Source organism: Vipera berus, assembly GCF_964194415.1.
Source record: "Vipera berus genome assembly, chromosome: 3".
Classification (NCBI taxonomy): domain Eukaryota; kingdom Metazoa; phylum Chordata; class Lepidosauria; order Squamata; family Viperidae; genus Vipera; species Vipera berus.
Genome location: NC_138204.1, coordinates 75,806,096 through 75,833,061, shown reverse-complemented (window position 1 = coordinate 75,833,061; position 26,966 = coordinate 75,806,096). Strand labels below are relative to the sequence as shown.

Below are 26,966 nucleotides of genomic sequence, written 5' to 3'. Positions count from 1 at the left end.
TGGGAATTTGGGATAGGGTACAGGAGAGGTTGGGGGTGAGGGTTGGGGTTTCCCCCAATAACATTCAATATTTGGCAAATAGCATATTGTCTGGGTAAATATATGTAAATAAAAGTAATAAAGCTAATAATTAGTAACAATGATAGGTATAATAGATTATCATAAACACTAGTTTTCAATGTATGGTATTTTTCTTACTCAAATAAATTCAAACTTGCATATCACATTCCTTTTTCTCTAACTCGCTTATCTAGACATTGATAGAATTTATTCCAAGTTCTACAGTAAACTGAACGTTCTTTCTTTTTACTCTCTAAAGTTAATCTTATCCATTTCTGCACAATCCAATATTTTTTTGATTAATACCTCTTCAGTCGGTAACTTTTCATTTTTCCAATATTGGGCAAACATAATTCTCACTACTGTCAATACATGTAACATGAAGTATCCGCTCTCCTTGTCATAGTTGGGGCCTATCATTCCTAATAGAAACAATTCTGGTTTAAATTCTATTTGTTTTTTAATCATCTTCTCCAACCATAAATGTATCTTAAGCCAACTTTTGATTTCCATGGAGTGCCACAGGCAATATTGTGGCATGAGCAATTCTGACCTTTGTAGGAATAGACATTGCTGCATTGAGTATCTTTTCCAAGGCCTTTCTATTTCTTTTACCAAGTGCTGGTTTGCAGCCTATTTCTTGATTACTTGTCCTTTTACTGTTAATGGTTGATGCTAAAAGGCAGAAGCTATCTGCCACTTTTATATCTTCATTTTCAGTTCTAAGGCTGATTGGTCTCCCTGTTGTCATTAATTGGGACTGAAATTAAAAGCAAAATCTTTTTTTTCCACTTAACTTTTTTGCTTTGATTACTTTGGGGTGATGTCATCAGCATGACACAGGTTATTGATGATTCTTCTTCCGATTTTATAGTCATGTTGACCTTCTAATTCAGCTTCCCTCTATCTTTCTATTTATATACACGTCTATATATACATACACACACAAGCACAAACACAGAGCATATAGGTCAGATAAATAAGGAGAGAATAAACAGACTTGTCTCACTCCTTTGCATACCTGAAGCCATGTTTCACCATGTTCTGTCCATACTGTGGCTTCTTGACCTTTCTATAAGTTGCTCACAAGGACAGTGGGATGTTCTAGAATTCCCATTTTTCTCAGCACATTCACTGCTTGACATGATTGACACAATCAACTTTTGGGGGGCTTTATCAATTGTACATTGTGAATCAACAATAATGTTTTAGGTTTGTTGGCCTTTTCTAAAGCTAGCTTGAACATTTAGCTTCTCTTTCTTGGTATAGAAATTTAATCTGTATTATGCTATCCTATCATTTTGCTAGCATGTGAATTTTGTCAGAAAGCAGACCATGCACAGAATACTTAGGGCTTACATCTATTGTGAAAAACTATACACAACTGAAACACTCCTGTTTTGCCTTTAACTAGGCAAAATGATCAGAGCAACAATTTTTGAACCAAGGTACCTCAATTGTGTTAACTTACAGAGTGAGGCCAAAATCCAGGACCCATGACTCCTGTGGAATTGAAATTGGCAAACTTCAATGTTATAAAACATTTTATGACATGATACAAAAGTCATAAAATATTTCGCATGGTAAACTCCTGATGCTTGATTGGGTTATACACTTTCAACATTATCTCCTTTCAAGGCAGGTACATCTCTGAATAACTGCCTGAATTTTTGAGAAATTGTTAGCGCATTAGAAGTTCTGCCAGTGTTGAAGGCAATATGGGATCTGGCATGGAAATATTTATGAAACAATGCCTAGTACCTGGTAATGATGAAGTTATTTTATGTATTAGTGAAATTAAATCAATGTCTGTTTCTTTAAAATTTAAAGCACAAAATGTTTCTGTAGAGTTGACAATTTAATGTGGCAAAATGTCACTATGAAAGCTGGCTGGTGAAAATGTACAAATTACACTTTGGGAACAACTGACACTAAATATACTGTTTTGGAAAAATGACTACCGTATTTTTCGGACCATAAGACGCACCTGACCATAAGACGCACCCAGTTTCTAGAGCAGGCAAACAAGAAAAAAAATCTGAAACAAATAGTAAAAGATAAAGGTAAAGGTTCCCCCGCACGTGCGTGCTAGTCGTTTCCGACTAAATAGTACCTGTATACTAAAACAGGGCTTTTCAACCTTTTCATCCATTGTACCACTTTTAGGACAAGGCAATGTCCGAGTACCAGTACCAGTCGCCCAGTAAGGTGTCAAAAACGTGACCCCCCACCAAAAAAGGAAAAAAAATGATAAAGTACAGGTAGTCCTTGACTTACAATGATTCACTTAGTGACTGTTCAAAGTTACGACGGCACTGAAAAAAGTGACTTATGACCATTTTTCACACTTATGACTGTTGCAGCATCCCCAGGGTCATGTGATTTACATTCGGATGCTTGGCAATCGATTCATATTTATGATGGTCACATTGTTCCAGGGTCATGTGATCGCCTTTTGCAACCTTCTGAGAAGCAAAGTTAGTGGGGAAACCAGATTCACTTAACAATCATGTTACTAATTTAATTTCTCTCTCTCCTCTTTCTCTCCCTCTCTCCCCCTCCCTCTTTCTTTCTCTCCTCTCTCTCCCTTTCTCTCCATCTCCCTCTTTCTCTCCCTATTTTTCTCTTTCCCTTTATCTCTCCCTTTCTCTCTCTCCCTCTATTTCCCTCCCTTCCTTTCTCCTTCTCTCTCTCCCTCTTTCTCTCCCTCTCTATTTTTCTCTTTCCCTCTATTTCTCCCTTTCTCTCCCTCTATTTCCCTCCCTCTTTCTTTCTCCTTCTCTCTCTCCCTCTTTCTCTCTCTCTCCCTTTCTTTCTCTCCCTCTCTCTTTTCCTCTCCCTCTTTCTCTCCCTCTATTTCTGTCCCTTTCTTTCTCCTCTCTCCCTCTTTCTCTCCCTCCCTATTTCTTTCTCCTTCTCTCTTTCTCCCTCTTTCTCTTTCTCTCCCTCCCTCTACCATTGTCCCTTCCTTCCTTCCTTCCTTCCTTCCTTCCTTCCTTCCTTCCTTCCTTCCTTCCTTCCTTCCTTCCTTCCTTCCTTCCTTCCTTCCTTCCTTCCTTCCCTCCCTCTTTGTCCTTCCCTCTCTGCGTTAGAGCAGTACCCGCGGAGGCGGCCCTGCGGCCCGGCTTTCTCTTGCAGAAAGCAAGCTGAAACGGAGCAAGGGAGATTGCCAGGAATGCGAATTGGCTGATCTCACGCTCCTGCAATCTCCCTCATTCGGTTTCAGCTTTCCTTGCTACAAGAGAAAGCAGACTGAAATGAGAGAGATTGCAGCAGCGCGAGATCAGCCGATTCGCATTCCTGGCAATCTCCCTCACTCCGTTTCAGCCTGCTTTCTCTTGTAGCAAGGGAAGCTGAAACCGAGGGAGGGAGATTGCAGGAGCGCGAGATCGGCGTTTCTCAGCACGTGCCGATTCGTGCTCCTGGCAATCTCCCTTGCTTTCCACTTGCGGAGGTTGGGGCTGGCCATACGGATCACCTTCGGACCATAAGACGCACCCTCGTTTCACTTTTGGGGGGTAAAAGTGCATCTTATGGTCTGAAAAATATGGTAATTGAACAATTTATTTTCCAAAATATTTGTGATTAGCTGAGAATAATGTTGTAACAATTAAATAGGTATTAAAGATATTGTTAAAAGCTTTTTATGCAGCCCATATTTTTTCTCATTTTTTTAAAAATGGTATTTCTTCACTTCTGCTTAAAAAGTCATATCTAAATGTTTTAAATAATCATCATTATTGCATATAGCATTTTTGTTTAGCTAAGAGGTTTGAGCACACCTGCAGCAACTAATTTTAAAAGGTACCAGGTGAAACTGATTGTTCAAAACCAGTTCAGTCTGGTTTCAGATCTGGTTTTTGAATGAAACGGTCTTGAAGCTGTCTATAAATTATTTTTGTCAGGAACTAAGCATAAGGTCTTGTTCCTTTTAGTTATGCTTGTCACCTTTCTATATTATTAATTATGAATTTCTTTTAAGGTGCTTGCTTAGGTGGGGATATTTTTAGTCGCACTAAAAGTAATGTTATGAGACTTATACTCAGTCCCTTTATCTTTGTGCTATACCAGTTTTGATTTGGCCTCTAATGCTTTTCAATATTTATATGAAATTACTGGGAGTCATTATGCAAGACTGGGGAATGTGTGTGTAATAATAACAGTGTGCTAATAATCCTATCTACATTTCCTTTCCATCATATTGTGGAGTCTCTGGCAAGTTGTGAATTAGTGTTTGGGGTCAGAAATAATTTGAACCATTGTATGATTTCTGTGAGAAAGAACGGTAGTGTAATCTCTAATCCTCTTAAACTGTCATTTACATAGTTTTCCAGTATTTGTGTACTTATGGATGTTTGTGAACTGATTAAAGGGAAGTGGTTGGTTGGTTGGTTGAATAAGTATTTTTTCTTCCTACCATCCAGGAAAGGTAAGAACCTACATTTTCCCTCAGTTCTTTGCCTTTGCACAGGGAGGGTTTGCTGCTCCAGCTCCTTTGAATTTTTGCTCCATTTTCTTTTTACATCGCTCCCTTTCTTTCTAATGGTTTGTTTGTTTTGCTTTAGTTTCCTCATCAATTGTTCCTGTGACAGGGAAGAGGGATAATATTCTTCTTTTGTAGACATGTCATCTCTGCTATCTTGCTCTGCACATGGCTTCCAATGGTGAAACAAGGAAAACAGAATAAAATCTCAGATATCCATACAATGAATAATAACAAAAAGATAAACTGTCCTAGTTGCCACAGAGACCGTTGTGAATAACCATTGTGGCAAGTTTTATGTTGGCACAGATCAGGCAGTCGCTTTTCATCCACCCTCATGCAGATATGACAGAAGCAGCAGTTGCTTTTTCCTCCCTGCATTAAGATGTTTCCAACTGCTGCAAAGCCTCATACGTTATTCAGAACTTGGATAGCTAAAGATATCTTCTGCGGCCGCTCGCGGCAGGGGGCCACGTGACGCATCAGACTGGTGCTGCTGCTCATGGCAGGACACCGCATGGTGCATCGCGCTGGTGCTGCCACGTGTGCACGCCATACTGAAATAGCAGTTTTTAGCCAGAAATGATTTTAGAGCTGAGAAATACACATTCTTGTTAGTAGTTATTGTGAAATGTATAGTCTGCCCCCCCCCACTTTCTGAAAATGAGAGGGGTGGGAAAATTGTATTAAAAGGCTTGAACAATAGATGTAAGCCCTGAGCATTTTGTGCATAACCCACTTTATTATTATTTATTATTTATTAATTCGGTTTATATATCGCCCTACTCCCAAAGGACTCAGGGCGGTTTACAAGGCAAAATTTAAAAACAATACAATATAAAATTAAAATAAAATTAAAATTAAAATTAAATCACCCAAACATATATAGAGATTATGAAAGATGAAGGTAAAATAAATGTCTATAAAGCTCATGAAAGTTTTGGGGTTTTTTATTAAAAGGAATCAGCATGGATATTCTAATGGAATAGGTACAGCTCTTTTAAATAAGTTGTTTCATGAGGTATGTAACTCAATGTCCTATCTGAGCCATTACACATTAAAATTCCCCTTACTAGAAGTCATATAGTTTTCCATCCATTTGTCAGGTCTTCATATGGGACTTCTCAGAAATACTTAATTAGTGCTGTTTCACTGGTTTTCCTTCATTTCATATGTCAGTTTTAAAATTGGTCACAACTCTCTCCCTAAAGTGAAAATTGGACATTTAATATGAAGGTTCTTTTTGCCCAGTAGAGATAATAAAGCCACACATTAATTAACCCATTTTGGCACATGTCATCCAGTGTAAGATCTTATTCTGCCTTCCTACTTGATGGTCATATGTTAATTGTATTGGGAGAAGATTCTGTCTGTTATATTTTCATGCTGTATAATACTAATTCAAGTTGCATCATATCTTAATCTTGAGCAAAGGATGATGCACTGAGAAGAGTTAAGCATGAGGCTTAGCTGTGAAAACCTGGGTTTGATTATCTCTGCCTGTGTTTGGCAGGAGGGAAGAACCAATGATTAGAAATCTCCATCATGCCAAAAGGGATTCCTTGTAGCAATTAAGTATTGAAACACATTGTTGCAGAATATGTAGGTTTTTTGCTTTGTGAAGAACTCACTCTAATAATATGTGAAACTTTCTAAAGTATAAAAAGTATATAAAGCCACCTTTACACATATACTTATTTTTATTACAGTCCTCTAGTAGACGGCAACATCCTTTGAATAAACATCTCTTCAAGCCTTCAACTTTCATGACATCCCATGAACCTCCTGTGTTTATGGATGAAGATGACGATAGATCCTGTTTTCACAGTCACATAGCCAATGTAGCAGAAGAAGAAACATCAGTAGGTTCTGCATTTAAACTGATTTTTTTAAAATGTTATGTAAGAAAGCTCTATAAATTAATATAAATAACCCACAAATGGCTGTATATGTAAAAGGTCAATGCACCTATGTCTGTTTAGTGCAGGGATAGGCAACCTTGGCTTTTTTACAACTCGTGGACCAACTCCCAGAATTCCTGAGTTAGCATGGCTGGTTCAGGAATTCTGGGTATTGAAGTCCACAAGTCATAAAAGAGTCAAGTTGCCTACCCCGGGTTTAGTGCAATGGAAACCCAAGTGTTTTCGATTTGAAGGAAAGAAAATTAAAACAGTGTAGGTGGACCTCAATTTACAACCATTCATTTAGTGACTATTCAAAGTTACAAGAGGATTGAGAAAAATGAGTTATGACCATTTTTCATATCTATAACCATTGTAACATTGCCCTGGCCATGTGATCAAAATTCAGACACTTGGCAACTGACTTATGACCGTTTCAGTGTCCTGGGGCCATGTGATCATCTTGTGCAGACTTCTGACAAGCAAAGTTAATGGGGGAAGCAGATTCACTTAACATGTTACTAACTTAACTGCAACAATTCACTTAACAACTGGGGCAAGAAAGGTCGTAAAATGAGGCAAAAATCACTTAACAAATGTCTTGCTTAGCAACATAAATTTGGGACTCAACTGTGGTTGTACGTTGAGGACTATCTGTATTCCCTTTTCAAATTAGTAGAGCAGGGCTTTTCAACCAGTGGTATGGGTACCACCTGTGGTACATTGGCACCTGGTGTTCTATACCAGCCTACTACCGGCCTTGCAGAAAGGCAACCCCTGTACAAACGGTAGAGACTGGAAAACAACTGAGGCTGGAAGGCGTCTGCCAAGTTTAATTCACAAGCAAAACAACAGAACAAGAAACAAAATACCGGAACTTTGATCCTCAAACGGAGCGGTTGCTTTCAGCAACCAGCCCTTCCCCAAACACTCCTTTTATTAGAGTTCAGGGCGTGGCCTCCCTGTGCCTCCTTCCGAGGAGTCCCACAGCCTTTCTCTGCTTGTTCCTACTTGACTGCCTCCTGCGTCGGGCGTCCTTGAACAGGGCCAGCTGTGGGTCATCATCATCCGCACTGTCGGCCTCGCGCAGCTGAGAAGAGGGCCCTGGCTGGGGGCTCTGCGAAGCCTCCAAGCCATCATCAGCAAGTTCGTCTTCAACACCCTCCTCCTCCCCCTCGTCTGAGTCATCCGAGACATCCGAGCCGGCTGCCGGACCCACAGGCTGGCCCTGAATCACAACACCTGGCAGGTGGTACGCCACCATCCTAGAAAAGTGGTAGTGGGGAGGGGAATGAGCTGAACCAGTGGCAAGCCTGAGCGAGAGACAGCTGGAGCTGCAGGGCTGTCAGGGCTCAGCGGAAGCGCCAGGATCAGCGTCAGGCTCCAGCTGGAGCTCAGCGCTGATCCCGGTGCTTCTGCTGAGCCCAGAATAAGCGCCGATCAGCTGGAATGTTGCAGCATCCCCAGGGTCTTGTGATTTACATTTAGATGCTTGGCAACTGATTCATATTTATGACGGCCACAGTTTCCCAGGGTCATGTGAAGTGACCAAAACCTGCTGCAACCACCAAGCAGAGGGGGACAAATAAAAACCAAACACCCACCCCCCACCCCGGTTCCAATCGTCAACAAAAATGCTCACAACAATGAGAAACCTCAGACAGAAGGAAAAGTGCCGCCAGGCGGGCAGGCAGGTGTCTTGCTCGGCTGTGGCTTGGGGGGCACTTTTTTCAGTGCCATTGCAACTTCAAACAATCACTAAGCAAACTGTTGTAAGTCAAGGACTACCTGTACTTCATCACTTTTTTCCTTTTGGGGGGGGTCATCAAGTTTTTGACACCTTGCTAGGCAACTGGTGGTACTCAGAAGTTGCCATATCCTAAAAGTGGTACAATGGATGAAAAGATTGAAAAGCCCTGTAGTAAACAGACTGATTTATACATTTTACTAGGCCAAACCTGATCAGGGAAGGGCCATGCCTGTCTCTTCTAATTTGTCTACATATAATGCACAGTCTTTTGTAAGATCTGTGCACACACATACATGCCTAGGCCCTTCTGCCATTACAGGAAAGCATAAGACAACTCCTGGTTTTATTTTTTTATGGAAAAAATTCATCAGACAAATCACTTTAGAAGTCAGGTGTTTTTTTTTCCATTTTACAAAGTCTCTGGGCATTTTGTTCTTCCACTATTAAATCTCCTGTTTCGATGTTCTGGTTTATAAGGAAACAATACAGTGGCAAAAATTAAAGCTGCGTTAAAATTTCTCATACTAGAAGTTGTACTTCAGTAGTATTCTGAATTCTGAGTCAATTTAATCCCGAACTATTTGGCACTGTGGTACTAAACAAAAAAGACAAAATTAATGTTTTTGGAATTATTAGGGCAATTATAAACTATCTTGAGCCATTTTCCAATGTACCAGCCATGAGCAGTCACATCATAGAATGCCATTTATTCTGGAGTCTGTTTAGGAAGCGTGGTTTCTTTTACCTTAATCTTTCTTTCTGTAACTTTAAAAGTTGCAATTTTCTCTTTCTCTGAAATAGGATGAAGAAAGTATCCCTATAGCATATCGTGAATTACCAGAATATAAAGAACTGCTGAAATTTAAAAAGCTGAGGAAGCAGAAAGTGCAGCAAATGCATGCAGAAAGTGGCTTTGTTCAGCACATTGGCTTTAAGGTGGGTAAAAATGCCAAAGGCCTCATATTTCCTCAGTTATCTAAGTGGTGGTTTCCTTGGAAAGTAAGATCCTAATCTGGGTTCAGCATTAAGTTTTCTAACCAATGTAAGTAAAACTTCAAAGAGTTAGACTATTACGATTACCCTGATCTAATGGTATATCTGAGGTCTCTAAATGTAATACACCAAACTTTACACGTACACAATTATTGATTATGTTATATAATCAAACTATATATTCAAACCTCAACTGTTTGGGAATAAACCTTACTAAAATCGCTAGGGATTCTGAACAGATTACTGATAAAATCGTTCTTACGAAATTATTGCCTTGAATGTTTACAAGTTATTTTAATATATTAATAGTACATCATAAACAGTATGCAGAGAAGTCTTCCTTTTACAATTTCTGGAAAGCGATGTTATACCTAAGCATTACAGCTTGGAAATTAGTAGTATGCTTTTTTTGTTTTTAAACTAGGTAATTTGTTTTGTATACCTCCCCAATCCAATAGGTTCTGATTTATTAGGCAAAAAACGCTCATCATTCCTGGCTCATGTTGGCTAATTGAATTTCTTAAATATCCCATGAAGTTTTTTGTCTTCAGTAATAATGTAGATATCTGAAAATCAGAGAAAAGAGTTTGTTGTTTGCTTACATCACATTGATAGCCAAATTTGGATCTAAAATCACTCGTCCTTCTCAGTGAACCTTAAATTAAAAGATAGTGGAAATATTTTATTTTTTTTCTCCCTTAGTCATTAAGTGAATTTAATACAGGAGGAGTGGGAGAGATGAAAGCAAATTTGTAGCACAGTGGAATAAAATATAGGAATTTGCAGGAGAATGAAAAGAGGAGCACTTTAGTTGGAGGAGGCAGAACAATAATGTATGAGAAAACAATTAGGAAAGCTGAGAAGAGGCAAAATAAAGAAACTGCTTGAAAACTAAGTTTAAAATACTGACATATGGGCTTGTAGATTGCTGCTTTGTCATAATGTTGAGAAGGGGGGACCTTAAAAGAAAAATAATTTTATTTTGCAGTAATGTTAGCTATGCAGTAAAACTATTAAATCTGGCAAGCTGTTTATTTTTGGAGGGAAATCCTGAGATCACTTTGCTAAATATCTTTTCAGTGTGATAACTGTGGAACTGATCCAATTCAAGGCATTCGGTGGCACTGCCAAGACTGCCCTCCAGAACTGTCTTTGGATTTTTGTGATTCTTGTTCTGACTGGTAAGCAGCATGCTCTGAAGACCAGCATTGACAATCTGTTTCCGTCATATTGTATCTTGGGAGAAGAATAAAACCAAGCTGAATGCCATAGAAAGGGATACTTAAAAATGTGTGGGCTAAACAGGAAAAGGTAGAGCCAAGAATGTATGGATGCTGAATGAATTTGGATTAAATACAGAATGTACAAAAGAAACATTTTGAAGTGGTTGGTAGTAAGAGACCGAATGTGAACTGACTTGCAAAACAGACACACAAAAGAAAAGTCAATGAGCTGAGAGGAAGGAAATGACTAAGACAGATGTGGTTAGATGAAGTTGATGAGGTCTTCAAATAAAAAGATGAGAAATTTAAAGAAAAGGTGCTGTACGAAGCAAGTGCGCAGACATGGAAAAATGAAGGAGGGTTAGCAAGTGTAGGAAAGTATGGAAAAGTATAATTCATAATATTGCCGATAACTACAGTCTTTTTCTTATCCCATGTCTTAATTTCTTAATGTCTTTGGCTCGCTGCTTCTTTCTTTCTTTTTTACAGTAAGCATATTATTTTTCTAAAAGTGATTAGCTCCATGGGTAGGCATTCATGTTGAAAAATGTACCTTCCTGATATATGCCATTCATTCCAATAGGAGTTTAAATATACCCAGTTTAAATATATCCAGTAGATGATGAGCAGTGCCATACTTCGCAAATAATGGTTTTTCTTTTTCTTTCAGTCTACACGAAACTGATATTCACAAGGAAAATCACCGATTGGAGCCCATTTACAGAGCAGAAATGTTCTTAGATAGAGACTACTGCATGTCCCAAGGCCCCAGCTATAATTATCTTGACCCCAACTACTTTCCTGCCAATAGATGACAAGGAAAGCAGATGTGCAACCTGAAACATACGTGTCACTTCTGAAAACCCAACAGCGGCACAGTCATTGATTCTGTGCCCACTATGGAAAGGCATGCACTTTCCCAGGAATGTCATCCACTGCATGAGAGCTTCCCAGGTGCCCTTCTCAAAATACAGCTCTCTGACCCGTCTTGTTACTAGATCACTAAACAGAGGTTGAACATTCCTAGCGTGCAGTTGGCTTTACCGGGCAGATTTTCTTCACTCCATTAGTCTTTTTTTTAAAAAAGCAAAAACAAACAAACAAACACCAAGAGATGAGTTACAAAAGTGTGGCCAGAAAAGAAAGCACACATTAAGCGTAGTCAATTCCAGAGGCTGAAAGAACTTGGCTTTTATGCGATGAACAGGTGATGGAATACTTTACATTGCAACAGTTTAGTAGTTTGCAGTTTTGTTGTGGAAAATAGTCTCCAGCACAGAAAACTGGCTTCTTTCAGCAAAGTTTTAGCCTGTGGCAGTGTTTGCTTCTAGGACGTACTCATAAAACAATCACTGTCCCAGGGTTGGTCCTGATAGGCCTTGGAGCTGCTTAATTACGTAGATGTTTCTTTTACCTCCTTTTTTTTTTTCCTTTTTACCACAAACTTTATTTACCGAGAGTGAAGCACTACAGGAGGCAACTGTGGCACTGCTTCCTTAACCAGCTCATGGTGTGTGAATATAATAAAATTGTCATGCAGATATATTTTTAAATGTAATGTTATATAAAATGACCATGTGTTGTGTACAAAACTATGGTGAGAAGTGCCAGTGGTAGTAACTCTGTAAAGTTTCTAAATCCCCACCATTAACTCTTATGGAATACACAGCCTTCTGCCTCTGTATTTAGAGTTGCTAATGCAACTCATCAAAGAAAACTGCCTAATATAAATCATATATGGTAATAATTTTCCTCTTTTGTAGTATGCACAAGGTCCATGAAAGATTGTATTTTTATTACTATTTAAACAAGGTGATTAAATTTAGCCTGAACAGTGAGCAAGACTTCACATGCATTCTTTTATACTGCTCGATTTTGTTGTGCATCATTTAAAACATTTTGTATGTTTCTTCTTATCTGTGTATACAGTCTGTTCTTAAATAATGTTCAGTTGTCAGGAGAACTGTGAGAAATAAACTATGTGGCTACCGTCTGTTTATATATATATAGAATGGTTACTGTGACTTTTTTTTCTGAAGAGGGTGGATTTTTGAACCAACCCTTCGATCTGAGAATACCAATTAGGCTGTAGAGAGAAGGGGTGCCTCACCTTTATCTTTTGTCTTGCTGTTTTATGCCACCTCTTCCAGGATAATGCTCCAGCACCCTGATTTGAACACATCCACTAAATTCTGTACACAACCTTATCTATGCTTTAACTCGCAGATGCCCCACTAGTGTGGGAGCAGATTTGCACAGCCAAAGGAATGCTCTTTTCAAAGCTCTTTCCATTGTTGAAACAAATGGGGGAATCAGTTACGTGGAAGAAGATCTCAAGCCCATAAGACTTCTATGTAACCTGTTTTAAGACACTGATTCTTATTTCCTTGTATTTGTTCTACATATCCATCCCTTCTCTATTCTCTTTATGAAGTAAAGAAGGCATTTTGGTACGCTTTATTAGCTGGAGAATAGCAATGTCTGAAAAAAGCTTTGTAGCATTTACTATATATTTTTAGTTAATATATCATTTCAACATGTGTAAGTTGTGATCTGGAAATGCGACTTTACAGTATTCGATTTCCACTTGCTTAAACAAAAAACTTGAATTTTGGAAGTGATTTCATGTATGTGTTTTAAATTAAACTACAGCAGTAACTAACAAGGAGTTGGCTAGCTCGTTTAATAACAGCATTAATTTCAGTTTAATTTCAGTGTTAATTTTCACACTTTGTTTAGGTGTACTCACTTTCTGTTAGAGGAGTTGAAGCATTTTTAATAGATGATGCAGTATCATTTCTAAATGACATCGTCTGTAAGCATATCTCATTCTTGAGAAATTTAATAAATCAGAATATATAATATAAAACAATACACCTGATGTATTTCACTTTTCTCATCTATGGTAGCAAAACTGTAATACTTTGGGAAACGAGTATCTAATGGAAATATAATTATATTTTACATTATCAGATGTATGTTCTCTGCACCCAGATGCTACTTTCTGATACAGTATTAGGTTTGCTAACATATTCCAGATTTGTCATATGGGCATGTTCTAAGTACTCTTTCTGTATATCCTTTGGATAGAAAGTGATCATAGTGGATTTAGGTTTTTCTATAAACAAACCTCTAGAGATGTGAAAAATGTTCCAAACTTACAACTTTCCAACGTGGAAAGCATTCCATTTTAGAAAATAATCCACTTTCCACAAAATGAGCCTTTCTAACCTCTATATTGCTGTCTTTCCCTGAAATAGGATATTTGGGGACATAAAATTTTAGTTTCAGAGTGTTTTGCACATCTTAAGCAAACACTGATTCCAGTGTTAGCCATAATTCCGAGATTTGTGTGGCAGGCCAATAGCAATAGCACTTACTTATATACTGCTTCACAGCCCTCTCTAAGCGGTTTGCAGAGTGAGCACACGGCCCCCAACAATCCGGGTCCTCATTTTATCAACCTTGGAAGGATGAAAGGCTGAATCAACCTTGAGCCGGTGAGACTCGAACTGCTGGCAGCCGGCAGTCAACAGAAGTAGCCTGCAATACTGCATCCTAACCACTGCCATGAGTAAGGAAAATTATCTTGTTCTATAATTATCTCATCCCTCCATTCTCGTTTGTTCAAAACTTGTCTTCCTACCCAAATAATGGCCCCACAGATCTCCTAAGTTCATATTGGGAAAAGCAAATGGTTTGCAATAGTGGCAATGGATGGATAGTTGTCTCTGAAATTTGCATTGATAAAAGCTGTTTTTCAAAACAGGCTTCTGACTTCATTGCTTCTCAGAAGTGAGAAAGTATGTATGTTACACGTTTTCAGCAATTGTACCCCACCCTCCTTATGTTAAGTCTATGACCATAATAAAGATTGATTTGGTTTGGTTTCAGCAAAGATTCAAATGCCCTTTGAATTTAAAATTTTGTTGTTTTCCGTTGCTTTTTTTTTAGCTTAATTTTCATAGATTTTCAGTTCTCGCTCAAAGTGCAAAGCAGATTTTTATATGGTTCTTGCCAAACAGTTCAAATTTGTAGTTTTGTTAGGGTCATTTTTTGAGATTGCTGTCAAATGTCTTTAAATACAACTGTCTTGTTTTGAAAGTTGTACAACACCTGTTTCTTAGTGGAAGAATCCCATCTAAAAGATCTGAAACAAATGCTCATAACTACACAACTATAAAAATTTTCAAAATTGATTTCAATTTTATTTTTATTTTTATTTTATTTTTATCTTGATTTCTGTACTTATATGTTTTGTTGTTAGCCGCCCTGAGTCCTTCAGGAGATAGGGCGGGATATAAATCCCATCAATAAATAAATCCCATCAATAAATAAATAAATAAAATTCAAAACTACCCAATTAAGTGAAAATGTTTTTCTGTGGCTTTGGATTGGATACCTATTTGTTTTGCAGAAGTTTTAAATATGAAAAGTAAAATTTATTATCCTTAACATTTGTCCATACATTTTACTTTTATTACTTTTTCATACAAGAGTAGTAGGTTGAAAAATACAAATTTTGCTCAATTGCTTGTTGATAATGCAACTGTTGATAGAATCTAGCATGCAAGAAGGGAGAGTGGATAGCCAAAGGCTCATATAAATGATAAGATTTTCTTGTCTGTTGATCAACAGTTCAAAAAACCTCTATTTCAGTCATCAAGTGTGTGCGTGCGTGTGCGCATGTGGAAAGCGTGTGGTAATCTGAACTTAATACTGCTCATTTACGTTTTCAATTCCCCATCATGTTAAATGCTGAACAATAAATTAAAGGACATAAAACTGACAATTGGCTATATGTAGCTGTCACACATACAGCAATCAGTATATAGAGACAATTATTGCCTGTAGTCCTTTGAAATGTGTTAATTTTTTATATTACAACACTGCCATTATTAGCTCTTAAGTCTTTACCCATCTTAAGCACATCAGCAATATTTGTAACTTTTTTCTTTTCTGCATACATTATCCCTCTGTCAGCATTGTAAATCAAAAAATTTTCAAGCCATAACTACATAGGATACTTGTATGGATGGTCTTATCAATACAACATCTGGTCCTCCAATCAGTTAAATTATTTCACATTTGGTTCATGCATTGCATATCGTGCTTTTTTGTGTGTGAGTCTCTCCCAATTCCATTATTTGGTGTGTAAATGACTGCAAACGTAATTGCAGACATGTTCGCTTTGTAAAAGAAAATGACAGAAAACAGACTGTTCAAGCACTACAAAAAAGAGCAAGCTTAAATAGCCTCAAAAATTGATTTGCGTTCAGCAGCAAATTCACTGTTACATCACTCCTACAGACGGAATACTCTCTTGACTGTATAGTATGTCTTGCAGTACTGAAATGAAGAAGGTGTGTTCTATAAAACAGCTGCTGTTTATCATGCTGGCTTTTTTAAAACCTATGAACTGCAAACTATCAGGCCATATATAGTACACATATTACTGTACCATTTAAGTTACAAAGATTTTTACAATGTTTACAACATGCATTAATCTTTCAAGGCAGCAGCTATTACTTTGAACAGCATTTGTAAAGGACACTGTATGCATGTGTGTGTTCCAGCACTGCCATTACATTAAGTACTGAAAATGGTGCTATTCCTTCTTCAGAAAAGTATTGACTGAAGTGCATATCTCAAGAAAAACTTCCTCTGGTGTTCCTTCTGCATTTACCTGTGTAAAAGAAAAAGAGAAACATTTGGAGAAGTTAATTTCTCCTTTAAGATTCATCTCACATAGTAAAGGACAACAGCAGCCTTGCATAATTACACGCCTCCCAAACTCCCAGACTCAATAACCACTGTAGCCAATGCTGAAGAATGCTGAAAAAAGAATAGCATTCTTGAAGAAACAATATGCAATACTCAAAACCAAAAACAAAAGGATTTTTTAAAAGATCTCATTATGGGGTCCTTGATGTTCTCTGAGCTTGGTGGTTTTCTTGCAGAAGTTTTATTACCAAACTAGGTAACACTAGTGCACTGATGATGTTATCTAGCTTAGTAATGAGATGTCTGCAAGAAAACCTACAAGCTTAGAGAGCAGCAAGGACCCTGATAGAGTTACAGATACTCTTTATCAGATCCCATTATGCCTAAGTAAATTCAGCCATTAATTTGAATGTTGGATGGAAAAGAAGTGGAAAACCCGGAAGAGAAGTTAGAAGGCCTTGCCTGAAAACAGTGCTGACTGCTGCTCATATCTAGGAAAGCATGCCCGTTGAATATTTTGTCAGGTTGCATCTCTGTCACCGAGGAAATTAAAACTGACAGACATCACTAGTAGAACAAGCAACAGGCACCAGCCAAGCCTGTATAATACTATTACAGTAAAATATCTAAAGAGAAAGTGGCTTAAGATCGGTTTGTTGTTGAAGGCTGCATATTTTGCCAACCTGCTAATTATTGGGATGTACAAAATATTTAACATATGCTATAAGCTGGAGTTTGTGAACAAACCTTTGCAAGCAACCAGAAAATTGAAGTGAACTCTTCTTAATAGCATCTAGGGCAGACATGTCAAACACAAGGCCCGGGGGCCGGATCCGGCCCACGAAGTGGTTTCATGTGGCCCACGAAGCCATCCTGGAAACAGTGAGGGAATGGGCCCCACTGCCTTGGCCCTTGCCCAGAGACCCTCAGATCTGTCCCACTCCAGCCCAGGCCCCCATAGGCACCCTTGATGCGAATGATGTAGAGCTGGCCACGCCCACCCAGTAGGCTATACACACTCTAGCCACGTCCACCCAGTAGGCCACGCCCACCCTGGCAATACCCACCTGGCCCCCTGAGGGCAACCGCAATGCTGATGCGGCCCTCAGTGAAATTGAGTTTGACACCCCTGATCTAGGGCAATAAAAATCTGTTGCAAAATGTCCACAGGTATGCTGTATCAGGCAGAACCCCACTTCCTGTGACATCACTAGGAGTGGACTTCCTTTATTTCTCCTTGTGCAACCTCTTGACACCACAGAATTTCTGTTTCGTGGCCCAGAAGTCCTGCCTATGAGAAGATCTGACCCTTGAGCTGAAACAGGTTGAGATGGCATAGTTTATACAGGTGAAACTTGAAAAATTAGAATATCGTGCAAAAGTTCATTTATTTCAGTAATGCAACTAATATATGAGATAGACTCATTACATGCAAAGCAAGATAGTTCAAGCTGTGATTTGTCATAACTGTGATGATTATGGCGTACAGCTCATGAAAACCCCAAATCCACAATCTCAGAAAATTAGAATATTACATGCAATCAATAAAACAAGGAGTGTACATAGAACAATATCGGACCTCTGAAAAGTATAAGCATGCATATGTACTCAGTACTTGGTTTGGGCCCCTTTTGCAGCAATTACTGCCTCAATGCGGCCATGGCATGGAAGCTATCAGCCTGTGACACTGCTGAGGTGTTATGGAAGACCAGGATGCTTCAATAGCGGCCTTCAGCTCTTCTGCATTGTTCGGTCTGATGTCTTTCATCTTTCTCTTGGCAATGCCCCATAGATTCTCTATGGGGTTCAGGTCAGGCGAGTTTGCTGGCCAATCAAGCACAGTGATCCCACGGTCATTGAACCAGGTTTTGGTGCTTTTGGCAGTGTGGGCAGGTGCCAAGTCCTGCTGGAAAATGAAGTCAGCATCCCCATAAAGCTCGTCTGCGGAAGTGTTCCAAAATCTCCTGGTAGACGACTGCGTTGACCCTGGACTTAATGAAGCACAGTGGACCAACACCAGCAGATGACATGGCTCCCCAAATCAACACAGACTGTGGAAACTTCACACTGGACTTCAAGCATCTTGCAGTGTGTGCCTCTCCATTCTTTCTCCAGACTCTGGGTCCTTGGTTTCCAAATGAGATGCAAAAGTTGCTCTCATCAGAAAAGAGGACTTTGGACCACTGAGCAACAGACCAGGTCTGTTTTTCTTTAGCCCAGGTAAGACGCTTCTGACGTTGTTTGTTGTTCAGGAGCGGCTTGACAAGAGGAATACGACATTTGAAGCCCATGTCCAGGATCCGTCTGTGTGTGGTGGCTCTTGATGCACTGACTCCAGCCTCAGTCCACTCCTTGTGAAAGTCCCCAACACTTTTGAATGGCCTTTTCCTGACAATCCTCTCCAGGCTGCGGTCATCCCTGCTGCTTGTGCACCTTTTTCTTCCACACTTTTCCCTTCCACATAGCTTTCTATTAATGTGCTTTGATAAAGCACTTTGGGAACATCCAACTTCTTTTGCAATTACCTTTTGAGGCTTTCCCTCCTTATGGAGGGTGTGAATGATGGTTTTCTGCACAACTGTCAGGTCTGCAGTCTTCCCCATGATTGTGATTCCTACTGAACCAGACTGAGAGACCATTTAAAGGCTCAGGAACCCTTTGCAGGTGTTATGGCTTAATTAGCTGATTAGAGTGGGACACTTTGAGCCTAGAATATTGCACCTTTTCACAATATTCTAATTTACTGAGATTGTGGATTTGGGGTTTTCATGAGCTGTAAGTCATAATCATCACAATTATGACAAATCACGGCTTGAACTATCTTGCTTTGCATGTAATGAGTCTATCTCATATATTAGTTTCCCCTTTTAAGTTGCATTACTGAAATAAATGAACTTTTGCACAATATTCTAATTTTTCGAGTTTCACCTATAAGCTCCTGCAGTGGCTACAATCCTGAACTGAGATGATCACTCCATTTCTTTCCCAGTACGTATTTTCCTTCTTAGATTTTAATTTGCTTTGGAAAAAAAGAACAGTTCTTCATCTAAACATCCAAAGTGAAAAACATACTGGGGAGTGTGAATCTTAAATAATCAGTTCTCAAGTGTTTTGGCAGCCGATGTTTCTATGTTTCATGCTGAGCATTTTCAAGTGAGAAACACTAAATCTTAATATGGAGATAATATCTGAAGACATTCTGACTTTCCTATTCTATATGAAAGAACTGAGTACACAAATATATTTCAGTAATAGCAAAAAAGAAAAAGGTAATAGAGGCAATTTTATTTCTCTTTTTTGCTATTTATAATAATAGAATTGCCTAATATAACCTAAATAATAACCAGCAACAGTATAGTAAGAAGCTGTTTTCCAAATCATCTATTAAATATCTTCCAAAATTGGTGTGAGTGTGAGAAAATTTGCATACTTAACTACCTTAATTAAGGAAATGATTACAACTAAGAGTTTTAAACATTACCTACATAGAAGAGGAAAATAAAGGGAGAATGAATTGCCAAATTATTTGTAATCTAAAATAAATGCAAAATAAATTTCACTCAGAACAATAGATAGCATGTGCTATGTTATACAGAAACGTATTTAAAACCCAAAGGGTGGACTTATTCTAGATTATATCACACCTTCATAATGAAAATAACGAGTGTTAAAATCACAATTAAGTTTTCTCAATTTCAGTGTATTTAAATTTAGTGAAATGCCAAATCATCTGCCATTTCTCAAGTTTTGACAGCATATATGAGTCAGGCCGATCCAGAAGAACACTCTCTTTTCATGTTGCAACATTCTTGTTTTTTCTATCCTCCCTTATTGGTTGTAACTATTAATTCCAGGGAAGTGATGACAAAGGAAGCTGACATGTCAAAAAGATCCAGAAGTCTTGCTTGAAATTAAACTAGCCACTCTGGACAACCAGTAGAGCCCCACTGCCATGCATTTAAGTGAACTACTTACTTGAAGTTAACTGACCCTTCTCAGATTCATGATCAAGACAAAATCCTAGAGAGGCTCCCCAGAGACCAGACCTGATTTCTGCCTCTGTGGCTTTTTCAGCTTTTAACTTCCCACATATATTTTGGGGGAAGACAGTTGAAATGCAGGCACCTGGGGGCAGATACAAATCCTATTTCTCCATGATGACATCAACTCCAAGACAGGAAAGCAGAGAGGAATCTACAAGCTCTCTGCTTTTTTATGATGTTCAAGGAATAAAAATATGGCCACTGGCCAACTAACTAGTCATCCCAAAACATGACCTGCCAACATATAAAGATGAAAAAAATGACTAAAGAAAAGGATCTTAGTCAGAAGACATAGTTTATCTGACAAATGAAAGCAAATATATGTGACCCAGGATAATGTTGCATGATCCAGTTTGGGTCACTCACCAGGACCAGAAGTTTAGTCTTCCAAGGTTTTGGACTCATGCTGGAGCCCGTCCTCAGGAAACTTCTCTCTACCAAAGTAGTTTATCTGTGACATGCTTTTTCGTTAAAGAGTTTTTTCCCCTCCTGTTTCTGGCCACTTTATGATCAGACAGAATATAATTCAGTTTAATGTTTAGTCTTTTCTGGATTTTCCCTTACTTTATAAAGGCGTAGGCTAACATGCATCTTGCAACTCAAAAAAAAAGGTATCTTCCTTCTCAGTAGCAGAAATTGAGTGAGAGGAATTGCTTCATCAGAACATTTATGACACAAGCGAATTATCTCCTCAAAACATTGCCACATAAACAGAAGACAGATGAAGTAGAAAGTCAAGGCAATCTACCTTAAAGAGTGGAATTCTGTTTTCATAATATGCAATTAGTGTCTCAGCTGTTTTATAGTAAGCATCAATGCATTTCATGATGGCTTCAACATTATCCTCAAGGCACTGACTTTTTTGCAGAAGATGACTACTCATGGTCTTAGAAGAACAGTCCATGCAGAGTACCAGAGAGGGCTCACCAATCTGAAGAAATGGAGAAAAAAAATGGCATCAGCTTTTCCAGGTTTTTTTTAAAGGTGTTCCCTTTTGATTAAATTAGTTCAGCATAAATTTCTTCCTTTGTAGGAATAAGAACAGAAAATGATAACCAAATACAAGGGTTTGTACACAAGATTTAGACAGAATTATTGCCTGTGCCTTTATCTACAGGTTTGGGGGTTTTTTAGGGACCAAGAAAGCGTTATGTTCCAGGATGGTTTGTGCATGGCTGGATGAGCCCTAAAGTCATTGCTTCCAACCTCATTTTGGTTTCAGAATAACCTTATGTTGCAGGATAAGCTGAGAGATGATGATGATGATGATATAGCTTAACAGTCCTGCATTTATTTTATTAAACGATATTTATATGCATCTCTTGGGTCATATAAGAAAAATTATTTACACAGATAGAAGGGAGGGATACAAAGAAAAGTTTTTTTTTAAGAAGTAGAACTAATCCCAGTCATTCAGTTTAATTCTAGCCTTGTGAAGCTCAAAGGAAGCTTCTCCTGTTTGTGCAAGTTATATAAGTAAAAGCTTCTATACATATGATTGTATGTCTGAAACCCTTTGGGGCTTTTATGCCTTTTTTTCCTTTTTCACAAAGTTTTGTTTCTGTGTGTCACCCCAAAAGTCAGGTTGGAAATGTTAAATCTCTTTTAAAAGTGACATGAAGCTCACATTTTTATAGGTTTGTTATGCCTCCAAGAATATTTCATGTACACAAAATAATAACTGAGAAAATCATTTTAAGTGCTGCAGGTAAGGCTGGTTCTGGTCGCTACTGAACATGTGAATCATGAGACAAGATAAAAGAAATACTTTCATGATGAGATTATAAACTTTCTTTGAAAAACTCTTCAAGCAAGACTGTATTTTTCCTTGAGTTAGTTTGATTTTTTGAAAAAACTCTCTCTGGATTTTGTCTCTATATGGAAGAAGACACTCCCTTTGCTTAAGAGATGTTGTCATGAGCAAATACCTTTATTAAATAAAGGACATATAAAACTTTTTTAAGTATCATTAGGTTAAACATATATCTCCTCAAATCTATCTAATTACCTATCCAAACCAAAAAAAGGTGGGCGGTGGAGAAAGAAAGATAAATACTACAAGGTGATACTGGAGAGGAGAACTTACTGCTTTTCATACACAACACAAGGCGGCACCACTATACCAAAAATTAAAACTACATATTCTATCTTAGTGAGGAAATTCTTTAAATGAAACACACGGATCTATTTTTGTGCTCCATAACTGAAAAAAGCAACTAAATATTTGCAGCATCATAAATAAGTTATAACACAGTGTCTGGGCTTAGAGAACAAATCATTGTTTCACAATCTAAAATAACAGTATAAAACTGATGATGCTAGGAAGCCGTACAGTGTTGGAAATCTCTAAACCAGTTCGATTTTTCTGGTGGAATTCTTGCATCGCAATAAAGGACGTTGGGACGCTTTTATTTTTTCTACATCTTCAAGCAGTTTTTAGGATTGCACATTGTCCTTGTCTTTTTTCTTTCCATTTTCTCTTCTCTCAGTTAATTGGTGGTAGTGACAGGGGCAGAGAAATTTACATTGCGTTACAGTACCAGTTTGGCTGACAATTTTAGGAAGGCAGGAGAAGTTAGACCCAGAATTACTTTGGGGAGGCAACTGTTCTATGTGACCTTTAATCATTCTCTTGTATTTCATAAATTGCAAATTAAATTTATGAAATACAAGAGTAGGATTTTATGTTGAAGATACATTTTAGACGCAGTCACTTGCCATAGATTGGAGTTGCCAGATTATCCCTAAATTATTCATTCTTTTCAGACTGCTCCTAAAATGCATCTTGGGCTAATAAAGATGACCACCTCCATCTATTTGCAGAATGGTTGTACATGAATTAAAATTCAATTTTTGTGTACCTGGGAACTCAGGATCTCTAAGGTAATTAGGACTTTCACTGAGTGAAAATGTCTCTGTGAATGAGTGGAAATGGCAACTACTAGGTAGAAGAATGAAATAATGGTGAGTAGCACAATTTTTCAAATGTCTCTAGAGGACAGAATAGGAGATCATCCATGAGTATTCTGAAGAGCCTGTAAAATAGTGGTCTCCAGTGGGTTTGTATGCCAAGAGCTAAGGAAGATGGTATCTTTGCTCTCATTTTGATGTTCTATGAAATGGTATCCTCATAACTAGAGACAATCTCAGTAGAAACAAATCCAGGCAATTATTATTCAGCCTGAGAAAGAATGAAGGAGGACCTAAGGTAATCTTCCATTTCTTAAGGCTTTTCTCTCTACAGGGGAAAAAGAACCATCCAGACCAGCTGCTGGAATCAACATACTGTATGTGGGGATTTTAAAAATAAATCTTTGAACGCCATTTTTTAAGTTGAACCTAACGTCCAGTTTGACTGATCCAGACGGCAAAATCATTTGAGACCATCTGTCCAATTTGATTGTATTCACTTGAGATTCCACATCAGAGTTTACATGCACAGCAAGTCTATTTATATTTAGTAACAAATAAATATGAAGCTTAATCCCAAGAGACATTTTGAAAGTTAAGCCTGTCATGGCAATAAAATTATACAAGGAAGTATAGTAGGCAAAGATAATATAAAAAACATATTAGAAATTGTCTAAATTACACATCCACTTATAGTTAAATGTTTTCTATAAGAGGAAATTAAATAGGCTCTTTTTTAAAGGCTCAAAGTGATTTTCTAGTTATAATCTATTATTTAAATTTGTAGCTTATACTATATCTGAACTTCAGTACAGTGTGATATAAATTATAGTAATGTAGATTTGCTGAATGGTAAATATAGTAATGTAGGTTTGCTGAATGGTCTTTATTTGTAATCTGTGGTACTCTATATGATTTATTTTTGATCCAACATTTTCTACAAACTCAGCCAACTGTGGCTTATTAATAAAACATGCTTAAATAAATCAGGGGTTGGTAGGATATATATATCTCCCCTTTAGCAAACATCATATTTAAAGAAATGAAAGACAATTAAGTACAAGGCAAATGTGCTGCTAATCAGTAGGAAATTAGGGTTTAGGATTAGGGTTCAGTCTGTCCTCTATGGAACTGCACTTCCTTTAAAGGGCAAGTCCACAGAATGGAACTCCTCCTTGACCATTAGCTGCTTCTGGATTCAGTTGATAACCCTGACAAGAAATGTGTTTTGCAAAACTATGTCTAGGGTGTCATCTGTGACCGTTTCTGAAGTCATCAGATATGACAAGGGTTACACATCCCTTGATTACATCCTGACTACTATGATGCACTTCCTATAGGTCTATCCATGAAGAGTGATTGGAGGCCTTGATTAGGGCAAAGTGCTGCAGCTAGGCTGCTAATAAAGTCAAAGGGATTGTGTGAGTACTGATAATTTATGCTGGTTACTTACTGCTCAATTTAAAGTATTGATATTACCATTTAAAACCTTAAATGGCTCAAGATTAGAAGGACTACCTCTTCCACTATGAACCACCTGTTACAATCACTAGAAGAGACCTGACATTGATTCCCTAGATCAGGCATGTCAAGCCACGTGCTGGATGCATCATACTGAAACTGCGCCCACCCCATTGCCAGCAATGGGGAAAAAGTCACGATATGTCGTGCGACGTCACATGATGATGTCACGATTTTGACTTGCCTGCCCTAGATACATAAGGGAAGACCCTAACCCTAACTCTATGATGTTTCTGAGCCACTGAAAGTTGTGCTCAGAAGTCACATTTGGCTCACATCCTTCTGCTTTCAGGAAATGGGAGAAAACCTTCCTTTCCATCCAGGCCATTTCAGTTGCAAATATTTTACAGTGACTTTAGCTCTTATTATGATTACAATGTTTGTTTGTTCGACTTAGATCCCACTGTTCAACTTAGTTGTTTTTGGTGTCCTGCGGGGATAATATAAGCTGAAATGGTGATGCTGTTTCAACCTATTAATTGGTCTCATGCTATCATTTATTCAGAAGGAATTAGAAATATGTTCTCTATTCCATCTTGCTAGCAATTATCGCTCCAGAGCATCTCATATACCCTTTTTCAGGGAAGAATAATATGCCAATATTTTAATAAGCAATCTGAAAGTGCAGTTAGTGAAAGTGTGTGTGATTTAGAGATGTCATTTTCACCCAGTAGTATTAGCACTTCTGATGTTTCTAAGACAACAGATAATGTGTGGAAATTATGTTGCATTTTAAAATTGTTTCTGCGTTAGGGTATTCTTCAAGTGATCCTTTGTATAGTTCGAGTGCACATCACCTTTGCACATATTGTATCAAAAAGTAGAAATGCAGCAAATGCAGTTTTTTTTAAGTCCTGCAAGTTGACAACAACGTTAAGTAATATTTGTTTATTATGAAGTTCATGGAAAAAGTCAGCCTTTCAAAAGACAACAGCGGACAGAAGCAAATAGGATTAGAACAGGAACATGTCTTATAATTAGTGAGACTATCCGTCTGATTCAGTCTTGTCGACATTACTCAGGAACAGATGCAAGATTTCAAACAAACATTTTTTTAGGGTTCCCTGGAGAAGGAAAGAACATTTTACATTAAAGCAACTGCTCAGCTCTTCCTTTTGCATGATGGGATTGCTCACCTCATTCTCAAACTGTTCTCCTTGTTGAATATCTTGGGGATAGCCATCAATCAAGAATCCCTTCGAGTTTTCCATATTGGCAAGTATAGCTTCTTTTAGGAGCTCTGTGACAATATCCTTAATTGAAGAATGCAAAGTAGTTTGGTTTAACATCTGGTCTGAAAGCTCAAGTGCCTTAAAATGAGACATAGCCACAATAACCTAATATGTTCATATTCCAAGTAGATTGTGCATTCATGTGCATGCACTATTTTACCAAATTTACCAACTGAAGGCACTCCAAAATTCCTATCATTACTGATTCTTAACCTGGACATTTTACAAGTAGGAAAATGCTACAAAATAAAAAAAAGGCAGTGCTCCCTTGAGAGCTAATTATTTTAAGTACTGGAGCACATTATGAAGCATGTGTCTTGCAAATATAATCAATTGAAGGAACCTTTAAAAACGTCTCAATGAGAGCAGTGAAGATGCCTATGTAAGGCTTCACCTACTTATCTTGCTTTTCTTTAAAATACAACAGGTAGCTTTGAGTTAATACATATTGTACTTCAAGCAAATTTCTGGAGAAAGAACCTTATCTAGTTTTTATATTATCCATTCAAGCTTCTTTCTTCTTTCCTCCCACACACCCACCCCCCTTGAAGAGATTACATTAATTTTGGAATCACATCTTACCCCTGATATAAATTCACCACTGTTGGTTATATCTCTGATGGTCTTACTCCTTCCAGATACTGCCTCATTTTGGATCAGATCTTCTACTGACAGATGCATGAATCCATACTTTTGTGCTAATTTCCTACACTGGGTTCCTTTGCCAGAGCCTGGGCCACCTTTATAAGTAAATATAAATTCTCAAATTAGAGAGAGAATAACTGACTCATTGTAGACAAAAATGATCATAGGAGTATACCAATTAAACAGTAAAACATCACAGAATCATATCAATTAAATGGTGGTAGGAGTAGATAATAAAGGCCTCTTCTGGATTCAGCAGCGCAGAATCCACAATGAAGTCTCTTTCATTCCTAAACTATTATTATACCTGTTATATCTCCGGTTCTTTAGGCATTAAGCGAGATGACATGTTGAAACAGAAAACAAGTTTATTAACTCAGAACAGAACAGAAGCAAGCTAAAAGCTGCTGCGCAGCTATTTATACGGTTGGCCTCTAGGCAGCAGCCAATTGGTTTAAAGTAACAGTTTCCTGCCCCAAAC

At 38.0% G+C, this 26,966-nt stretch overlaps 2 protein-coding genes across 5 annotated transcripts in view; one reads left to right on the top strand and one right to left on the bottom strand.

Moving 5' to 3' along the window:
• ZZZ3 (zinc finger ZZ-type containing 3) overlaps positions 1-12,409 on the top strand; it is a 60,775-nt gene extending 48,366 nt beyond the window's left edge. For all 4 annotated transcript variants that reach the window (XM_081325091.1, XM_081325092.1, XM_081325089.1 and 1 more), the window contains 4 exons: positions 6,253-6,405; positions 8,996-9,130; positions 10,268-10,368; positions 11,081-12,409. In XM_081325091.1, coding sequence (XP_081181217.1) covers positions 6,253-6,405; positions 8,996-9,130; positions 10,268-10,368; positions 11,081-11,225 — 534 coding nt within the window. In that variant the 3' untranslated portion in view covers positions 11,226-12,409. The remainder of the gene's footprint in view (positions 1-6,252; positions 6,406-8,995; positions 9,131-10,267; positions 10,369-11,080) is intronic.
• Positions 12,410-16,018: 3,609 nt separating this feature from the next.
• The window catches only part of AK5 (adenylate kinase 5), a gene marked incomplete at both ends in the record, with an annotated part of 136,709 nt that continues 125,761 nt past the window's right edge, over positions 16,019-26,966 (bottom strand). Inside the window, 4 exon segments of the mRNA XM_081322397.1 lie at positions 16,019-16,096; positions 20,926-21,108; positions 25,745-25,861; positions 26,423-26,580. Coding sequence (XP_081178523.1) covers positions 16,019-16,096; positions 20,926-21,108; positions 25,745-25,861; positions 26,423-26,580 — 536 coding nt within the window.